Source organism: Tyto alba, unplaced genomic scaffold, assembly GCF_018691265.1.
Source record: "Tyto alba isolate M040663 unplaced genomic scaffold, T.alba_DEE_v4.0 Super-Scaffold_34, whole genome shotgun sequence".
In the NCBI taxonomy this organism is placed as follows: domain Eukaryota; kingdom Metazoa; phylum Chordata; class Aves; order Strigiformes; family Tytonidae; genus Tyto; species Tyto alba.
In genome coordinates this window covers 3,558,416-3,578,598 of record NW_024881309.1, presented here as the reverse complement: position 1 = coordinate 3,578,598, position 20,183 = coordinate 3,558,416, and the positions used below count along the sequence as shown (strand labels likewise).

The 20,183-nt window shown below is 39.9% G+C and overlaps 1 protein-coding gene across 1 annotated transcript in view; it reads left to right on the top strand.

Moving 5' to 3' along the window:
* The window catches only part of DOCK5 (dedicator of cytokinesis 5), an 86,947-nt gene that overhangs the window by 44,955 nt on the left and 21,809 nt on the right, over nt 1-20,183 (top strand). Inside the window, exons 22-40 of the mRNA XM_042801514.1 lie at nt 1,412-1,546; nt 2,278-2,389; nt 3,620-3,690; nt 4,668-4,774; nt 5,221-5,357; nt 6,080-6,175; nt 7,099-7,197; nt 9,859-9,953; nt 11,006-11,084; nt 11,625-11,725; nt 12,780-12,838; nt 13,340-13,494; nt 15,123-15,208; nt 15,724-15,880; nt 16,440-16,480; nt 16,593-16,683; nt 17,536-17,655; nt 18,416-18,505; nt 19,277-19,381. Of these exons, the coding sequence (XP_042657448.1) occupies nt 1,412-1,546; nt 2,278-2,389; nt 3,620-3,690; nt 4,668-4,774; nt 5,221-5,357; nt 6,080-6,175; nt 7,099-7,197; nt 9,859-9,953; nt 11,006-11,084; nt 11,625-11,725; nt 12,780-12,838; nt 13,340-13,494; nt 15,123-15,208; nt 15,724-15,880; nt 16,440-16,480; nt 16,593-16,683; nt 17,536-17,655; nt 18,416-18,505; nt 19,277-19,381 (1,936 nt within the window). The remainder of the gene's footprint in view (nt 1-1,411; nt 1,547-2,277; nt 2,390-3,619; nt 3,691-4,667; nt 4,775-5,220; nt 5,358-6,079; nt 6,176-7,098; nt 7,198-9,858; nt 9,954-11,005; nt 11,085-11,624; nt 11,726-12,779; nt 12,839-13,339; nt 13,495-15,122; nt 15,209-15,723; nt 15,881-16,439; nt 16,481-16,592; nt 16,684-17,535; nt 17,656-18,415; nt 18,506-19,276; nt 19,382-20,183) is intronic.

The following is a 20,183-nucleotide window of genomic DNA, read 5'->3' as shown; positions in this document are numbered from 1 at the left end:
AGTGTTTTTAGCTGCAGAACTCAAAGCAGTTTGTAAAATTCAGCTCACAGTCATTAATCCTTTTTTATCAGGGAAGGAAAAGCTGGTGTACAGAATTTATTTAGGTACATATGAAAATTTAGTCCTTTTAATCAACCTGATGACTTCATGTGCTTAAGAATGAGGCATTTGTTTAAGTGCTATAGCTAGTCATGGCTTACATGCCCAAGGATACCCAGGAAGTTGGTGGAGAAGCCAAGAATAACACCTGGATCTCTTGACTTTTAGCTCTTTCACCTAATGCCCCACAACCCAAAGGTCTTTACCCTGATGGTAATAGGCAACTAAAAATGTTAAAAATGAGACCAACAGAGAAGGCAAAACCAGAACGCAAACTCCTTTTCCCCTCTAAAAATCTGTTCTTACTTTTACTGATACACATGAATTCCTAGTCCTGAGTATTCAGCCTCCTCTGATGGCTGTCAACCTAAAGCTAATTCTGTGAGGAAACACAATTCCACAAAGCTCTGAAGTCCCCATCTGCTGGATTGCTTTTTTCTTCCCTGCCCTGGCCACAGAAGCACTGCTTGCATGTGATTTCCTTTCCTTCTTCCCTGTAACCTATGGAAGAATCATCATTCTTATTTCTCTTCACTATAAATAAACTTTGTCTGATTAATGAACACGCTGTATCTTAGCTCTGTTGTTTCCTTGCCTTTCTTTCCAGCTTAGCTTAACAATGTGATATCTGAATAATGCCGAGTGGATTATAATATTATGTAGAGTCCTTCATGTGCTTCACATGCCCACATTGGACAAAGCAGGGAATTGGGTGCTGGCAGTGTGGCAGATAGAGCAAGCAAGCACAAAAGCTGTTGTATACTTGGCTGTCACTCACCCACTGCTTTGAGTGCTGTGAGATGTTTACTGAAGAGAAGAGGATTTTGCCCAAATATTAGCTGCCATCGCACTCACAGAAGATCCTGATCTGATTTGGCAGAGACTAGATAGCAAATACTCATCATGTGTTTATGCAACTTCTGTCCACAGCTCTCAAAGCACTCGGTAAGTGTTGCTTCAGAAGAATGTTGTGCTCCACACATGAGAGTGCTAACACGTGGAGGTGTCAGTCCGCTTTCAGTAGTATGGGTTTTCCAGCTTCCTGAACACTTCATTTTAGGGAAAAAACAAAAGCAGCTCAAGAAGCTGGGATTTGTTGACAAATTTGTAGACTTTTCTGAGAGTTCATGAACTGGTTATGAAAGTCTGGCATCCCATGAAGGCAAAGATTCCAGGAGATAGGCTGTGAAGAGGAACCCGTGTCCGTTATCTGTGTATTAGACTGTAGTTCCTCTCTGGAATGAGGAAACTGGACTTACACAGAAACTTAACTGTGTCTATATTTAGTCTCCTTTTTGTTTTATTTCCAAAGGAAACTCACCAAAGTACTGAACTGTTATGTGGGAAACGCTGATGACTCCAGCAAGACAGAATTGCTCTTTGCTGCTCTGAAAGCCTTGAAGTACTTATTCCGATTCATTGTCCAGTCACGAATATTGTACCTGAGGTGAGACCAAGGTCATTGCCATCCTTATGTTTCCTTTTGGAAGTCAGTGAAATTACTTTCAGTCAACACCACTGGAGGGGATATTCTTCAGCATATCCTCTATTGTTGAGTTATTAAGAGGAGTATCTTTCTGCCCTCTGTCTACAGCTGGAGCAAATAGGTTGAGTAAAAATTGAAATACCTAATTTGAAGAGGAGAATCCTTTTAGTCACCTGTAGTATACAATAAGCAGCATATGGTAATGCTGAAAAGGAACCCATTATTTATTAAAAAAATTAAAACATGGCATGACTTCCTCATTTTAAGAAACTGCAAGAAACAAATGCACACACAGTTGCTTGTTAGGTGAGGTGAGGATGACACGTTGTCCCGTTAGGGTGTGGTCAATGACGGTGATTTTACCATAGCCTTGGAATACGTTTACAGGGATTTATGAAGAATGTTTGGAATCCTTTCCTCATGTTCATTCTGGTTTTTTTTTGTTTAATACTTGATTCTTGGAACCCAAGCAGAATTTGATGCAATGGCACTTTAAAAAGTGTAGCTTTTCCCTTATAACAGATTACAGCAGGAAATTACTGCAGAATCCCCTATGTCATTTTTACACTCATGTCTTTGTAGAAGGAGATTGCATTAAGATGTTGTTCCACAGGATAAAATCATATTTCAGCTACTGTGACACTGTTAGCCTAGATTTATGTGTATAACTATCTCTTTTCTGTTCTTTGTAGGTTTTATGGGAAAAGTGAAGATGGGGATGAATTTAATGATTCAATACGCAAGCTGTTCCTCTCCTTCAATGTCCTCATGGACCGGCCTTTAGAGGAGGCTGTCAAGATTAAGGTATGCATAATTTGCAGGGAGAGGTAATATCTTTTATTAGATCAACTAATACAGTTGAGGGGGGTGGCAGGACAGAAAAAGGGACAAGCTTTAAGGCACGTAAAACCCATTCGGGTGAGTCACACCACCTGTGAATGTCTATTTTAATGAACCATACGTGGCAGGAAAGGAATATTTAAACCCCAAACTTTATCAAATAAAGATGAGAGCTGTGGCTTTGCTGAAAAACCTTCAGCACCTGCTAGGATGAAAGCTGACAACCAGTGCAGATGTAATCTACTGCAGAGTGAAAGACGCTTCAACCAGTAACACCAAGCCTGAGGGTGATGGAGATAGAAATGTTAAACTACTGCAAAAATCAATGTAATGCTGGGAATTAAAGTGATGACAAAGCAAACAGTTTCTGAATGTATCTCAGATTTTATACTTGCTTCTTTTACTGGTGTCAACTGGATTATGACCCATCTGTTTATGCTCTGAGGGAGGAGCAAAGCAGCCATGAAGTGAGGCTGCTGAATTGTTAAAGGCAATGAGGCCTTGAGATTGCTTTCTTCATTTCAGTTCTTCTAGCCAACGTGCTTTTCTCTATTTGAAGGAAAGATTGATTCTAAACTTTTAATTAGCACTTGGGTGATTTAAAGCCCAACTTTGATTCTCATGCAGGCAGAATACCTGTTGTCAGCAGCCATGGAACATCACAGAGAGAGTTTTAGTTGCTGTTGCACGTACTTGTCTGGATGCTACATTAATGAAAACCATGTTACTACCTAGAGTATTTATTACTGTGTACATGGACGTGCTAAAAGTACACAGAACACTGAGTTAGTTTAAGTGACTAGTTCTTTTCATGTCAGGCGATAAGGAGCTTAATCCCTGGAACTTCAGGATGTTTGCAGAAACTAAAAAACTTGGCTATGAATCCTTCCTCCTTCACCTTTTCCGCTCTGCACTGCAGATGTGTCATTGCTGGAGGCTCTTCGGATGCATAAGTTTGATCCTAAGCCAGTTCTCTACAGGTGTCTGCACATTTGCTCTTGACAAAAACTAGATTTGCCATGTGAGCTATGGGCATTGTTGTTGAGACTTTACACCCTTTTAGAATGAACTGGATAGTCTAACTCAGTTTCCATGTTTGTTTCATGTCCTTTTTTTGGTTTGTTGGGTTTTTTGTTGTTGTTTTGTTGGGGTTTTTTTGTTTTGTTTTGTTTTATTTTGTTTTTTTTCTTGCAGGGTGCAGCTTTAAAGTATTTGCCAAGCATCATAAATGATGTCAAACTAGTATTTGACCCTGTTGAGCTCAGGTAACCATATTAAGCTTGTTTGTCTGCTAAACCCAGCTCTCTGTTGGGAAGAATTTTGGAAACTTTCCTAAAAACAACCACTCTGATTATGACATGATGATGCCCATACTGTGCATGAATTTGAGGAAAAGCTTGCAGGGCTTTAAAGGAGATCAGTTTAGTTCAAAGGAATATGTACATCTCATCTGCTCTTTCTTAAGCACTTTAGGATTTTACTGAAAAACACAATTTGAGGACTGGGGAATGGTATCTTAAAATGTAGTCCAAGTTTCCACCAATTCTAAACCAAAATGTGTGACAAAGACATAGCCTTGGTCAGGAAAGCGAAAGTTGTGTTTCTTGAGGAAATTCACACCACTGTGTGGATTTCTGTTCTTTGGTGTTCATAGCTTTGCCCAGAACCTCCCAACCATGTCTTCTTGTTCTGACACAAATAATTTGCTCATAAACAGTAGACAGACAGCAAATGTACATGGAATTTAATTTAATGGAATTTCGGATTGAAATGAGTCATCACTCTTGATGAAGGGGGCATCTGGAAGGATATGCTCTTGCCATTGTATATAGCAGTGTTTCAAGTTTCAGCAGTGGTCTGCTGAAGCTTTGCAAAATTCTGCTTTCATTATGTATGAAAGTAAGTGTGATTATCTTATGCTGGCACTGGAGAGCAGATAGTATTGCCTATTTATAGACTTCTGTGATATATATAGTGTGTTTTAGGTTGCAAGCTTTGATTTTAAGAGGTTTGAGCCTGTGGTTTCTGAATACTGTTCCATTTTAGTAGAAGTCCTCTGTTAAGTTTCTTGAAAATAAGTTAAGGCTCTGTAGTAGTTTACGTGGAGACCACTTGCAGGGAACATGACCACAGAGTGACAAAACTGCTTGACTTGCCCAGGTGCAGGACAGCGTAAGTGTAGGATGGAATCCCATTGGGTGAAAATGCTGATCATCTCCTTATTCTGTGGTTTTCACACTAGTGTCCTCTTCAGCAAGTTTATTCAAAGTATTCCTGACAACCAGTTAGTTCGACAGAAGCTAAACTGCATGACCAAGATAGTCGAGAGTGACCTGTTCAAACAGTACGGTAAGTAGCAAATCGACATCTCTGGATTCTGCATGGGGCTGTGCACCCTTGGAAACAAAAATGCCTTTCAAGTTCACACGTCCTTTACATCAGTCATCAGTGGTAGTCTACTCTTAAATCTATCCTTAGAAGTATTCCTTGCCACAGAAAAGCTGACACTTTTTTCCGCTGTTCAGTCTTTATACAATACCTAATACTGGAGGATCCTGATCCAGTGTGTTGATTTAGAAAGAGGCAGAAGGTGAGAGTGCACTATTTGGTGCAATACATATAATTACGGGTTATTTATGACTCTCTCTAGCCTGTCAGTGGTAACTCAAGTGGATTTAAGCATGTTTTGGTGTCCAAGATAAAGTTGTGAGCAGAAACCTACTATGTGGTACCCTTGTATACAGAATGCTGAAGAACTTTGAGACCAACAAGATATGCTCTGTTTAATTTTTTAGAATGCAGAGATGTTCTTCTGCAACTACTAATAGATCAACTAAGTGGCCAGTTGGATGACAATTCAAACAAGCCTGACCATGAGGCCTGCTCACAGCTGCTTAGCAGTGTTCTTGAAGTCCTGGATCGCAAAGATGTGGTGAGCATGAACTGTCAGGGGTGCAAATTAAGGTTAATTCTTCTTTTGAGGAGTTATAGCAAAGAAATGTTCTCAACTTATGCTTTAGAGAATTACAAAATTCTGCTGTTTATAGAAATTGTGTTGCATTGCTGTACAGTTCTTTGAATCTCTTCGCACATAAAGTAGCTGTGTCTAAAAAGGAGCCATGGAAGGTTGAATTAGTGGTTATCACTACAGCACAAGAAGCAATTACTTTCCTTTCTAGGGACCAAAATGTTATTCCCAGCTACTTTTGTGGCTTGTTGAATTATTTGGAGCAAGTCATAAAAGTAGTCAGTTTCTCATTTTCTCTGCTATGAAATAGGGACAATGATCATTATTCAGTCAGGAGAATACAGTTACTCGCCACATTAGTCGTGGGAATTGATTCTAAGTTGCTGTGAAAAGAATAGTTTGAACTGAAGAGCTGTTCAGGGAAAACAAAGCCAAATCAAAGCACCAGCTTTGGTTTAGCTATGCCAGGATGAACTAATGAAGCTGCTGTAGATCAATTATGCTAGCTATCCACCCAGTGTATACCTAGAGTATTTGAATCGATTGCTCATGTGTTTTAAATCTCCTTTTTTGCATCCCCTAATAACAATTAGCCACTGTCAGGCCAGTCCTCCCGCACAGGGAGCACTCTATAGAACAGTATACATAAAGAATTGTCTCAGATTTTCCTGATTGAATATCCCCAGGGTCCCACTGCTGCCCACATCAAGCTGATCATGGAACGCCTGCTAAGGAGAATAAACCGCACAGTGATTGGAATGAGCAGACAGTCTCCACATATTGTGAGAGCCTTTTACTTGCTTCAGTTATTACTTTACCATTTGTTATAGTGGAATTTATTCTCCTGGGAGATTTCAGTGTGTAGTAGTGGTTTATGAAATCATCTTTCCGTTTCCTGCAGGGCTTCTGTGTCACTAAAACATGGATTTTGGTGGTTTTCTGAGACCAGGTATTAGGATACAAATTGTCCTACTCCAGCATCAATTTGAACTGAATCACAGTTGACTTTGCTTTCAAGTTCCTTTGGGCCCCTTGTGCACAGAGAATTTGGTTTCAGTGCACTTTCTAATACACAAGGAGTCTTTGCTGAAAAAATGCTCTTTTATCACCTTGGCTGAACAGGATTAAATGCTGAAGGATGAGGCATCTCTAAGGGGTGTTTCTGACTACTGTGTGGCATCTTAGAAGGTGTAAGCAAGTTGATATGTTTTAATTTGCTCTGTACTTCACGTACAGAAAGATGGTAAAATGAGGAGCTGGGCATATATACCAGTATCTTCTTTTTGGTAACTTTAAGGTCAAGTTAATGCTATTACCAATATGTCCGCCCCGAGAATTACAGTTGGCCGTAGTAAATTGGAAAATCATAGAATCATTTAGTTTGGAAAAGACCCTTAAGATATGATCAAGTGGTTTGTATACATATATATACAGACACCATTATTTGGAGGATGTGTTTTTCTTGAAAACTGTGATCCCTGGGGAGAAAGGAAGCTATGCCAAGACCACACTTGTAATTTAGGAGGTCTTGGCTGGTTTGGGGTAGAGGACTAAACAGTCACAGAGAATGATGACAGGACATAGATAAGCAGGATTGTGATCAGTGATACTTGATGAGGCAGAACTCTGGAAGCACATGCCACACTTAGAACTTACAATGCTTAATACAGGAAAATAATCAAATGTTTTGTTTTTCCTATTCCAGGGTATTTTTGTGGCCTGCATGACAGCCATCCTGAGGCAGATGGATGATTCCCATTACAACCATTACATCAGCACTTTCAAAACCAGGCAGGACATTATTGTAAGTCAGCCTGGCTGGGGGATTAGCTCAGTCCATAAAGAATTACACCCTGCTTCTGAAAGGTCATTTCAAGTTACTGTATTCAGTTTGGAGTGATTATATTGCATTCATCAGCAATGACTTATGGGCACCTAATGCCACAGCCACAGGGGATATATTCACATCATCCCTGCTGGGTATACACAGTGGATGTTGCTGACTCGGTAGAACCTGAGAATAGCATCGGTAGCATTGACTAAAAACACGTTTAATGACTATTTAAGTCTGTGCAAGTAAAAAGTCAGGGACCAGAAGAGCGAATGAAGATGAAAAGGAAAAGCATTTTCCCCTCTCTCACTTTTACTGCTTCTCTTTGTGATCCGGTCCTCTTGATCTAATTCTTTCCCCTCCTCTAGAGCTTAATTAAATGGTTCAGTCTTGCTTTAGTGAGCAGCAATGCAAATATTTCCCTCCATGTTACAAACTGTGTACAATTCATGTCCCCAGAGACTGCCAATATGCGACCAGGTGAAACATAACATTTGGGGGGGTTTTTTTGAAGCCCTTAGAATTGTGTCCAGATTTTTCTCCAAACTGCCCAGAACAAGTCAGAACCAAAACCAGTATTTAGACAAGTCTCCGAAGCATGACACAGCAACTGTTCTGGCTTTTTCTGTCCCCATACTCCTTGTTTTGCAACTTGCTTATTTAAATACTGGCTGGGGAAGAGCCTGGAGTTATGTTCTTCCTGTAAAAGCTTGATCAAAACCCCCAAGAAGGAGTTGCTAATTCATTTCGGATAGCAAGGTGATCTTTCTTTCCCTTGCAGTTGGAATTGCTTGCAATCTGTTGAGCAACATAGCCACCTACAGGACACACACATTTTGTCACTTCTGCATCTGAAAGGCCACTTGGCTGCATTGTCTATAGAGAGCACTCATCATCTAGTTTTAGAATTGCTTTTTATATTACCCAAAAAATTTTTTATGAAGGTAGAAAAAACAAAGTCAAGTAGATTCAGGAATTCTCCTAGTTGTTCATCAAATAAAGGAGTGAAAAGGTTTTCAGCAGGGTTACACAGAAATACTGTGTCTGAGGAAGAAGGGTGCTAGGAAGACAAATCTGATAGGTTTCAGAAAAAAGTGGATTCAAGGCAGGATTGAAACAAATTTTGTGTTGAATGGGCCTTAATTCAGAATTCTTCCTTTTTTCCTGAAGAGCAGTTGAGGTAGTAGGAGACCATCATAACTTAAATTCAATGTAAGGTTAAACAGGTGCTTAAAAGCTTTCCTGAAATGTAAAGTTCAGATTGAAACTCAGCTTGCAAGTTGAAGATGTCTTGTTTTACCACAGAGTTCTGCATCTTCTGACTCACATGGGAGAATATTTCAATATTGCTTTTGTATTTCTGTATGTACGTGTAAAGCTTCTATATGAAGACATACCAAGAGGGTGAATTATGTAATCATTAAAATTACCTGCATATCATTTAAAAAGATACTGATCAAAAGTAACAATTTGTAAGCTAATTTTTACAAATCCTTAAATCTAAAGAAGCAAGCCTGTGTTTGTGGTGGTGTGGTAGCTGTTAGTACTAGTAGAACATTGCATTTTGTTTTACTACAATAATTGATTTTTTTGTGTTGTTTATTGTTGGTTGTTATTTGCTTTAGGTATTTTCAGCCTTGGCATTGCACCATTACTCGGTTGGTTTAAGTTAATTCCTATGTTCAGGGTGCCCCGTGTCAAGTCCAAACCTTTCCATCAAGCTCTGATTTAATAATGCCTAAAGGATTTTCACTGAGGCAGCACCAACTGCCCATTTCTCTCTCTACATCGATGTCACTTGCCAATTCTTTAGAGCGAGCTGTTCAGCTCAACAGAGTATTTTTTTTTGCTGGTGATCTTTGCATGGTGGTGATTTCTCATGTGACCTTCTTTGTGTCCCTCTCAGTTTTGAATGCTAATGTGCTGTCTGTAGAGAATAGAACCCATTTAAATGCTCATAGGTAGCATTTATATCTGTAGGGACCACAATATAGAGATCAATATTCTTGATATTACCTTCTTTTGCTCATCTCTCTTATTTTTCCTTTTCCTTTTTTTCTTATTCTACAATTCAGCCTTGCCTTGCCCAAGTCTTAAGGTGCAATACAACTTTGTTTGGAGCAGTTCAGTGTTTGTGCAAAAAGTGTCTCTTCGACAGAAATGTTCTAAACCATGTCTCTGATGACACATTCACTACCTCTCTTTAACTATCCTTCTTAAACTGGATCAGAAAAGACTTAACTACTTGGGGAAGTGAAAACACATTGTAATTTCCATCTTGGAAACAAGTCCTTGAATATTGGTTTTGCTTTTTAATCCAGTTTGTGCATCAGAACTCCCTGCAACACAGCTTAATTCAAAACAGTAAAGACAGATTTAATTAAGCAGATCAACATGTTCTGTGGAATTATTTCTTCTTCTGTAATTGAATGGATGAGATGTCAGAAATAATTTAGTTATCAGAATATACCCACACAATAGGAGATCCTTCTTAGGAGGTACAGTGTATCGATTGCTGATCAATGCAGCCATTAATCAATGCAATTACAAACATTTGCATTTCCCTATATTTTTATGTGGATAAAAGACTACCATATTCAAATTGATGGGCTGTGGTTTTTATTTTTCCAACAGGACTTCCTGATGGAAACATTCATTATGTTTAAGGATCTGATTGGAAAAAATGTCTATGCAGCTGACTGGATGGTCATGAATATGATGCAGAGCAGGTATATAGTTGCTGCTATTTTTAAATCTTGCTACTGCTTTGGAACCTTCCTTGTTCTGCAAGGAGGGTGACTCACACAAGCAGGCTTGCAGATCACTGGAGTTATATAGGCTTATTTTCTTTTACAGTTTCAAGGTGATTTAAATTAGATTTCAGTAGAGTGTAGCGGTTGCATGTTTCTGTTGATGGAACTGGAAATCTTTCTTCTCCTGCCCAAAGGTACACAATCAAAGCCATGCAGTCTTTCATCCAGTCACCTGCTGGAGAGTGCAACATAAATCAGAAATGCCTTTTTGGTTTCAATTCTGGGGGAATCATGTGGCAAAGATAAAGCTAGAGTTGGACATAAGTGTGATCTAGGGTTCAGTGTGCTGGCCTATAAACTAGGTGTAGGTATATATATACAGTCCATGCTGTGCTACCTGTTCACCTCTCTCCTCTGCTGTGGACTTGGTTTGGCCTTGTGTGAGTCAGTCTCTCCTGCTAAGTCTGTACAATTTGAATGGCTTTGGCTCACTGTCTGTCTGCTGTGCAAGGTAGCACAGCATGGCCAAAACCTGCTATCCAAGGCACAGCGGGGCCTGTGTGCCCCTGAGTTTAATGTTCCCACAGGAGCCATCAACAGAACTGGGGAAACAACAAGCACGTAACTCCTCTTTGCATGGCACAGTCATGCAAGTCATCTTCAAAATGGGGGCAACGTAGCTCCACCGTGTCGTAGGGGTGCAGTGTGGAGAAGAACATGAAAGTGGCAAGTTATTTGAATGCTGCAGTGGTGAGGTTAGGCTAAACTTAAGCCACCATCTGGAATGACACTGCACTGTCAAAAGAGATTGGATGATACAAAAAGTGTTTGGGTTTTCGTCCTCCTCCAGTCAAGGTTTCTTTTGTTAAGAAACAGAGAAATAACTTTCCCTAGTGTCCCTCTACTGGGAAGGAGGTGAAATAGCATTATAGAGGAATACCTGTCTTACATTTAGGAGTTGTAAACCCAGAACTGCAACGTTACTTTTTCAAGAGCCATCTTTTATTTGATGTTTTTATCTGTTCCAGGGTTTTCCTCCGGGCAGTGAACCAATTTACCTCTGTACTCAACCATTTCTTTCTGGACCAAGCAAATTTTGAACTCCAGGTAATAGTTCCATTGTTCTGGATTTTCTTGTGGTTCCCAGTCCTGAAAGGCAGGAAGAGCAAACAAATCCCACTGTTAACAGATTTGTTGATACAGAGCATGCCTGTGGAAAATGTCAGTCTTTTATAGAAAAGCAGCAGAATGCAGAGCAGTTCTGAAGTACAGAACTGTGATTAGTATAGCAATAAGTTGCAAGCAAATACAATTGCTGCAGGCTTTACAAGATGAAGTCGAGCATCATGCTGACTGTAGCTGACTTGTGCTTGACTAGCTAAGAACATAATCTTGTATGGGTGTAGCCACTGTCATTTCCTTTAGTTGGAAAGTACAAGCTAAAAAGAGTGAGAAATTTTAAGTTGCTCTATGCTGCTGGCTTGCCTGCTGTGGCTGAGGACACAGACTCATCTACCAGCTCACTGTTGGTTCTCTTCCTCGTTAACACTTGCCTGGGAGACTACAGCATTTGCAGCTGTGTAGCTCTGTTGTGCTTGTTGTTGCTTTTTCTTTGTCTTCTAGTTTAGACTTGTTTCTCTTCCACAGCTCTGGAATAACTATTTCCATTTGGCAGTGGCCTTTCTCACTCATGAATCCCTCCAGCTGGAGACCTTCTCACAAGCCAAACGCAACAAAATTATCAAGAAGTGAGTTTATATTTAAAAGGTTGCCAGGCCTTTTTGCTTTTTAGAAGCTTCGTTTGTACTGTTCCAGACGTACCCGGTACAATCGTAGAATGAGATGAAGAATGCCATGGAAGTGCTTGATTAACAAATGATGATAAAGGGAGGAGACAAAGACAGATGTCAGGTCTTAACACTGTGGATGTCTAAGTCTGCTCAGATAGATACTGAGTTTTTCTGACCTGAGCTTAGGCACCCTGCCAAAAGATTCTTTCCACTCTAAGGTCTGTAATAGATGACTTGCCATAGTTCCTGAAGCAATTCCTTATGCAATTCCTTAGTCACAACATAAGGTAGATAAGCAAGGATCATTAAAGTCCTTCAACTTTTTAGTCCCCTCTCTTTGATTTTTCTGTTTTGAAAGCAAGAGCATTTCCAAAACATTCATCAACCCAAAAGTAGCAGTTTGGCCAAATTCACAAAGACCCTGAGCAGCTTTTACTTCTGCATTTAGCTGGAATCGAGTGCCTAAATATCTTTGTAGATCTTGACATAGAATTTTGTTAGGGCATAGCTAATGGCTGTCACCTTATTTTCTGCAATAATGACAGTTCTAAGAAGCCTAGTAATTAAATATTCTTGCATTCTCTTGACATCAGCAGTTAAAGCTTTAGGGAAAAACAACAAAATTCTGGGTAGGATTGCATGAAGCAGCAGGGCTGCAGCTTTATTCTGCTCTCAGGGAGCCTGCAGTCTTCTGTCGTAATGGCACATGGCCATTGTCTTCCTCTGTGCATTGAGCTTTAGGGCTGGGCAGGGTAAGGAAGAAAAAAGATGAGGTGAACATCTAACAAAATGTATGTAATATTGAGGAACTTCTTGGTAAACCCTTAGTAGGGAAGATTGTCTGTGAGACCCCTTGGTGTAAATGCCCAGCATATTCAGGTTTGTGTGTGATGTTTGGGGTTTTTTGAGAGGATGATAAATTTTGTGGGTTTGCTATTAAATTTCTTCAGCGACTTTGCAAGTGTAATTTCAATACTTTTTTCATATTTTTCTTTCTAATACTTTTTTCTAGGTATGGGGACATGAGGAAAGAAATTGGCTTCAAAATAAGGGATATGTGGTATAACCTGGGTGAGTTCCAGCTAAAGAATTACCTTTATTCAAGCTCTCAAGCTGGGTTTCAAATCCTTTATTTCTTTCTAAAAGCTTCTCATGTTTAATGTGGGGAAATACACTTAAGGTTCAGCTGTTTCAGCGCACACAGTCTCTTTTCCTTTTTCTGTGAATAGCTTGCAAAAGCTGATCTTTTCTCATATCAGCTGCTGAGATAATTTCTTAGATTCCTTATAAAGGATGTTCTGCCCTATGAAGGGCGAGAGTAGAATTTTTCAGAGGGCTTTTGTGATTTACAATATTGCATGCAATTCAGCTCAACTATTTTCTTGGACTATTCCTGAATTTTGGAGCAGTAATATGTTAATTCTGCCTTAAGTAGCCATTATCCATATAAAATACACATTCTAAGCAGAACGTCTGTGTTTTATGGTCTTTACTTTACATGAATAATGTGCTTAAACATTTGGATATCCAAAATCTGCCGTTAGGATGCATCTGAATTTGACTTTCTTGCAGGTCCCCACAAAATAAAATTCATTCCAGCAATGGTAGGCCCAATCCTGGAGGTAACCCTGGTCCCAGAGCCTGAGCTACGGAAAGCTACCATTCCCATCTTCTTTGATATGATGCAGTGCGAGTTTAACTTCAGTGGGAACAGAAACTTCCATATGGTAAGGGAGCCTGGTATCTTCAGTACAGATGTTCCCCAGTGTGCGTTGGGCAAGAAGGAGAGAACATTTAAACAAAACCCAAAACAAATTAAAAAAAAAAAAAAAGCCACACAAAACAAGCATTGTGCCAAACACTGGGAAGTTATTGTTAAGTGGTTTGTAGGAGTCAGGACTCTTCAGTTCTGTCCCTGACTGTACCTTTGCATGACTTTAAAAACAGAGGAATTCATTAATTATCATACCTTTCTGCATTTGCAGATGCCTGAATACCCACATCTAAATTGTGAAGCAATTTGGAGACCCTAAGAGAGTACTCTAAAAAGTAATATCTATTTACATTTCTAATAACAATAGAAATTCCCACAAGACAGATATTTGGCTGTAAATGTAAGTTACTATAAAAGAAAATTGCTGCACAGTCAAGTGTTAAGACTATGTAGTTGCTTACATACTGACTAATCCTTCATTAACTTCAAATTTGACAACACGTTTTTGAATACTGATGCCACCATTATGGAAAAGAGAACAGTCATACAAAGGACACACACGATTTCCTTGAGGCTACACAAATAAAAGGACAAAGCGGGGAACAGGACCCAGATCCCTGAGTTCCATCCCTGTGCTAATTTCTCCAGAAGTTACCTTTTGTTGCTACTGAGAAAGCACCAGAAATTAAGGAAGGAAAATGAGGAGCCTGGCTTTTGCCCTGAGGTTAAGTTTTCACTGCGGTTTCTAAGGACTTACTCTTCCAGCTTTCCTTTGGGGATATCAGATATTAACATCTCAACTGGCAGGCAGAGAACACTCTAGTTATGCTGTAGACAGTCTTCTCCCTGGAGATGGGTAGCAGCCAGCCATCCAAAAGGCAGCCACCTTGGCATTTCAGACTGTTGTCAGATGTGACGTGCATCTCCCTAAGCACCATCCTCACACCAGCTTAGACCCCAGCTTCGATGTCTATATGGGATCTTTCTTCCCTTGGGGTCATCAGTCTTTGGTGTGGTTGGCCCCAGGGTCTCGAGGGTTTTTGGAGTCGGTAGAAGGGAGCAGGATGTGTGTGGCATGGATTTTTCTGTTCCAGTGGTATTTATATACTAGATACAGTTAAAACCGAGATTATGTACTTGACCTGCTTGCAAATAACAGGGCATATCTTCATGGCTAGACAGATAATCACACAGGACTTGGTTCTTGCATCATGAGAAGTTGCTTTAATTAGTCACAGGTGTTTATGATGTCCAGAGAGTTGTGACTTGCCCTTAACGGATGGTAGTAGTTCAGTTTCTTTACGGTGAGTGAACGACCATTCTGTAAGCTGGCTGCTGGAATGCTTCTCCATCCTAGCAAAACTGAGCTGCTAATGGCTGGGGGAGAAGGAGAAGAATTACCCCAGAGCATGACTTTCCAGTGACTGTAGGATGAGAGACAAAGGAATTTTATTTCCTTGTCATTTTGGCTTCTTAACCATTTTTACTTTGCTTCGACAATGAAAGCATCCTCTAGCTTGGCTTGTAAAACAGTGTCTGATGGCAGGGCAGTTCCAAAACACGAGCCACAAGCATTACTGATGTTCAGACCACACTTGTGAGAATTGCTGTCTGTTTGATTGTGGTTTTTTGCCTTTTCAGTTTGAAAATGAGTTGATAACCAAGCTGGACCAGGAAGTGGAGGGTGGCCGCGGGGATGAACAGTACAAAATTTTGCTGGAGAAACTGTAAGTTTTACAAAGAATATAGAGGCTCTTTTTTACAGCTTAGCTGGCTATTTTTTCTCATGCAAAGAAACCATAATTCATTACTCCAGTGAATAAGGAGACAGTGCAGTTGACAGTAATCTTAATGCTGTACATGTGTTCTGAGACTGATTGCTTTAAAATGATGCTTTTATTCTGGAGCAGCAACTTGCACAACTACCCTAAACTTGAAGATGAAAGCCTAGAGGCAGGTGCCAAACTGGCAAGGGGGTTGTAAGTGGAAAAGCTTGGGAACAGCAGGCTCAGAGTTAAAGCAAAATCAGAGCTGCCTTCTAGCACTAAGAGTAGAACCTGGGGTTTTGACCCACAAGGCAGGCTTCAACCTGCCTGACTTGGGTATCTCTGGTCTGTGAGAGTCTCTCTTCTGGAAGCATATTTAACTCTGTTGGCTCAGGTAATTTACACTGAAGTTCTGCTTACCGCCACTCAGAACCATACCTGAGTTTTCCTTTCTGTCTCTCTGGGTATATCTGCAGCCTCCTAGAGCACTGTCGGAAGCATAAATATTTGTCTACTTCTGGAGAAGTGTTTGCTTTGCTGGTCAGCAGTCTGCTAGAGAACTTGCTGGACTACAGGACAATCATGCACGATGAAAGCAAGGAGAACCGCATGAGCTGCACAGTCAATGTGCTGGTATGGGGAAGGCTGGATTTCGATGCGGGTGTTTCCTTACTGACTTGGCTTTTGTGGGTTCTGAAGGATTTTGGTGGTGGTGGTGGTTTTGGTAGGATTTTAAGTAATTCTTATGCCACTTCTGGTTAATGATGGGCCCAAATCAGGTTACCAGCTATCAACAGCTATAAAACATAGAAAGATGTACAGTCCAAAACCAGGTCACGTGGCTGGTCCTTGTCTGCAGGGTAATCTGAAGCCTTGAAATACAGGCAGGAAAGATGGCTAGCTGATAGTTTGGGAAATGTGGACTTTAGTCCCTGTTCCATTGCAAAGAGCCTGTATAAAACTTTGGACAAGTCACTTTCTTTGATTTACCCCTTTTCTAGAGGTGATAGTAGCCCTACCTTATGTTAGAGGGATGATAGTTGCAGAGATATATGCACCTAAGTAGGCAAAAATGACAGCAAAGGTCTTTGAAATATCTATAACTGATGCTTAAGTTACTTGTCTAGAGATGATTATGCAAATCCATGGTGCTTTACATTGTAAAAGTTGGACTTTTTTCTGTGCTTCTCAGAATTTTTATAAGGAGAAGAAACGAGAGGACATTTATATCAGGTAGGCTGTTTCCCTCCATAGGCCCATACAGAAGCCTTTATTTCTCTTGGTGTTCTGTACACTGACACAGGAGTCCTTCACATCGAGTAACAATTGCTTTTTGTTTATTTAGGTATCTATATAAACTCCGGGACCTGCACACAGACTGTGAGAACTTCACAGAGGCAGCATACACTCTCCTCCTCCATGCAGAGCTGCTCCAGGTATTGCACTAGAGCCAATTCTAGCTTCTACTGTCAGGGTATGGGTTTTAAATGAAGTGCAAACAGCTCAGAATAAACAATTCACTTTTTTTTTTTTTGTTGTTTTTTAATGTGACTTTACATTACCTAGGTTTTGGTGGTCATGAAGGATGAAAGCAAAAATGTTGTTAGCATCAGTTTGTTATCTGCTCTTGGTGAAACAGAGTGCTGTAGTGAGCTGGGAGAAGATGTCCCTGTTTGGGGTCATAGTACAGTTTTCTTCCACTTCTGTGTGAACAGTGTAAAATGCATTAGCCTATGACATCTAAACTTGGATTTGTCAATCCCCATGTCTTCCACAGATCAGTAAAGCATAGACATTCTGTTAGTGTCTCCACATAAGACATTAAGCCAAAATCATACCAGTTTTGCAGATGTAATTAAACTTGTATTAACATTTTAAAGTGATTTTTAAATATGACAAAAAAAAAAATGTGTAAAAGTTCAGATGAATTATTAAACTGGTTTAAAATGAACTTTTAATGCAGAAAAAAAAAAACAGCATGGAACTGAAGCTTTCTGGCTGCTTATGTGTGTAGTGGGAGACTGTAATCAGATGTTTTTCTGAGCAGCTGGCTGGACTGGCTTAAGAAGTTATTGCTTACTGGCTACTTGTTCTAACCATGCTGCTGAGACGCAGTGTTTGTGTGTGCATTCCTTATATCAGTGCAAAACTTCCTTGCTCTCCCTTTGTATTGATGATGTACTTGTCATGAATGCACCCCTGCGGAAGGTGAGTCTGTCCACAGTAAGGATTTGTTAATCTAAAAATGTTCCAGTTCTTTCAACTTTGCCTTTTTTTCTTTATACCAGTGGTCTGAGAAGCCATGTGTCCCTCACCTGCTGCAGAGGGACAGCTACTATGTCTACTCACAACAGGAACTCAAGGAGAAACTCTACCAAGAAATTATCTCCTTCTTTGACAGGGGCAAGGTGAGTCTCTGCAGTGTTCTTACAGTTCACTGGTAAATCTTTGGCCTGGTGAATGTAGCAGGCCAAAGTTGTTTTAAAGGTAAAAGCAGACATAATTCCGTAACAGGCCTTTGGTGCTTAGGCCTGGCTTATTGATAGGGACCACAGTACTGGCATGAGCAGGGCATGTATTTGTCCTGGTCATATTTGAATCCTTCTATTTTGTTGTTAGTCCAAGAGCATCTGAAAAATTAACCCTGTTCAAGGTACTGGGTAGATGAGAAAGCTGTAAGTGTTTTCCTTTCTTTTTCTGGGTAATGCTTCTGTCAGGTTTTTTGCATTGCAGTAAGTATGGCTTGTCTGGCTGATCCTGAACTCGTGCTAGTTGCACTTTGGATAGATGGTTCTAAGTGAGACAAACCCACGGGAACGAAGTATTAGTGTAGGAGGAGACCACCTGGGCTTCTCTCGTTTGCTGTTTACACGTGTCCTGCCACCTTTGTGCCTCAGTTTTTCCCTATCAGGAGTAATGATAGAAACCTTGCTTTGTAAATCACTTTTAGATCTACAAATCAAAAGAACTGTGTGACTATAATAATTGTTGCAAAAAACATAGAGCATGGAGTCTAAGGGAAAGTTGGCAGTGCATTAAAGTACTGCCTGAATTAAAATCAGCTGAATTTTTTGTTTACCTATCTGTGGTAATGAATGCTTTTAACTGAGTCTTTTATTTTACTTGTGCTCTTCTTCCTCCACCTGCCTCCCTTCATCCTCCATGGAGATGTGGGAAAAAGCCATTCAACTAAGCAAAGAGTTGGCTGATATGTATGAAAACAAGGTCTTTGACTATGAGGGACTTGGTAATCTCCTGGTAAGATTGTTTTTCTCCATTTTCAGCAAGCTGCTGACTGTTCAAATTAATATCGTTGAGCAAGATAAGCCCAAATACATTTATGTTAAAGACAAACAAACCAAAATAACCCTCATGGTTTTGTTAAAGCTTAATATTAGAAGAATGTTTTCATAATGTTTTTTAAAGTGTGTGGTTTTACCTTGTAGTTAGCGTGACAACATCATGTGCAGATGTTTAGCATTCTTGGTGTTAATCAAATAAGGTAACATTTGCATGGTGTACTTTCAGGCTCCGTAAATCTCATCACCGTGTTATTTCTGTGGTAAAACTACTGTGTATGAACACAGAACTATAGAATCATCTCAGTTCTGAATTATGTAACCAGATGGTCCTTATGTTCTTTCATATGAGAATCATCTGCCCGGTTTTATTTCTGCCAGTTCTCTGACATTTGTCACCATTTGTGTCTGCTCAGTTTCAGAACATATTTATTTTTAATTTGTGTTGCAATAGTTAAGGATTTCAAGTATCCTTCTGGAATCCTAAAAAACATGGCATTGTTCTCATGTCTGCAAACCAGGAAATGAAGTTGATTCTGGCTCAGACAAACCAAATATTTAACCAAGTAAATGGATAAGTACGAGATATGGTATAAAAAAAACAATTGTAAAAAGTGTTCTGTAGGGGAGAACTAATACATCAGGAATTGTCACTGGGAGTGTGAGCTACAATCTGGCTGTATCCTTGAATACTCCAAAGTGAAAATGCTGGTGACTTTTTCTTTTCCAGAAGAAACGAGCTACTTTTTATGAGAATATTATGAAGGCAATGAGACCGCAACCAGAGTACTTTGCTGTTGGATACTATGGTCAGGGTTTCCCCTCTTTCCTCCGGGTAAGAATTCTTCAGCACTCACATTCTGGAGTGGTGGGTACCCTAAAAGTCACAACTTTTGCAGGGCTTCCAAGAAGATTCAGATGCCAAGCTCCTTTTCCTTTGCATGACAATGAGAGGTCTAAATCCCTTCAGTATTTCAAAGCATTTAAGTGTATAAAAAGAGACAGGAGACCAGACTTTTTGTGTTGCCAGCTTTGATAAAGTTAGTGTGTTGCAGTAGGGTTTATTTGATTGGTATGGTCTTGTATGGACTTAAACAGATTCTGCCTTTTGTATTTGTGCCCTATCACTTCCTCAGAAATACGCTTGTTGCCATTAGAAAATGTTTAGCTTGTAAAGGATTTATCCCATTACTTTTCAGCTTGAATCAACTTAATTTTCAGGATGTGGATCATTTCAGTGCTCAAGCACATTAGTGAGAGTCTATCCCACGCAGAAGAATTAAAATGTAAAGGTGCTTCCTGTTTGAGATTGCTTCTAAGTATTCCTGGATCTATGCTAGCTGTAATACAAGAATCTAGCCAGAGTGAGTCAGATGGGCAGGGTGTAGCATACTCAAAAATATTCCTGATTATGGTTTAAAATTAAGGAACAGTTACATTTTCAGACTGAAGTTGCTGGCCCTAAATGGAAGCCAAGCTTAATAAAAAATAAAAATGTTAACTTAAAAGTGTGTAACTGGATGGCATAGAAAGCTTTCACCTCCAGGTCATGTTTTTGAATCCATCCCTTCCAGAAACCACCACTGCTTGGTGCCCAGTTTGGAGAAATAATTGGCCATGGTCTACTCTTAAGTCTG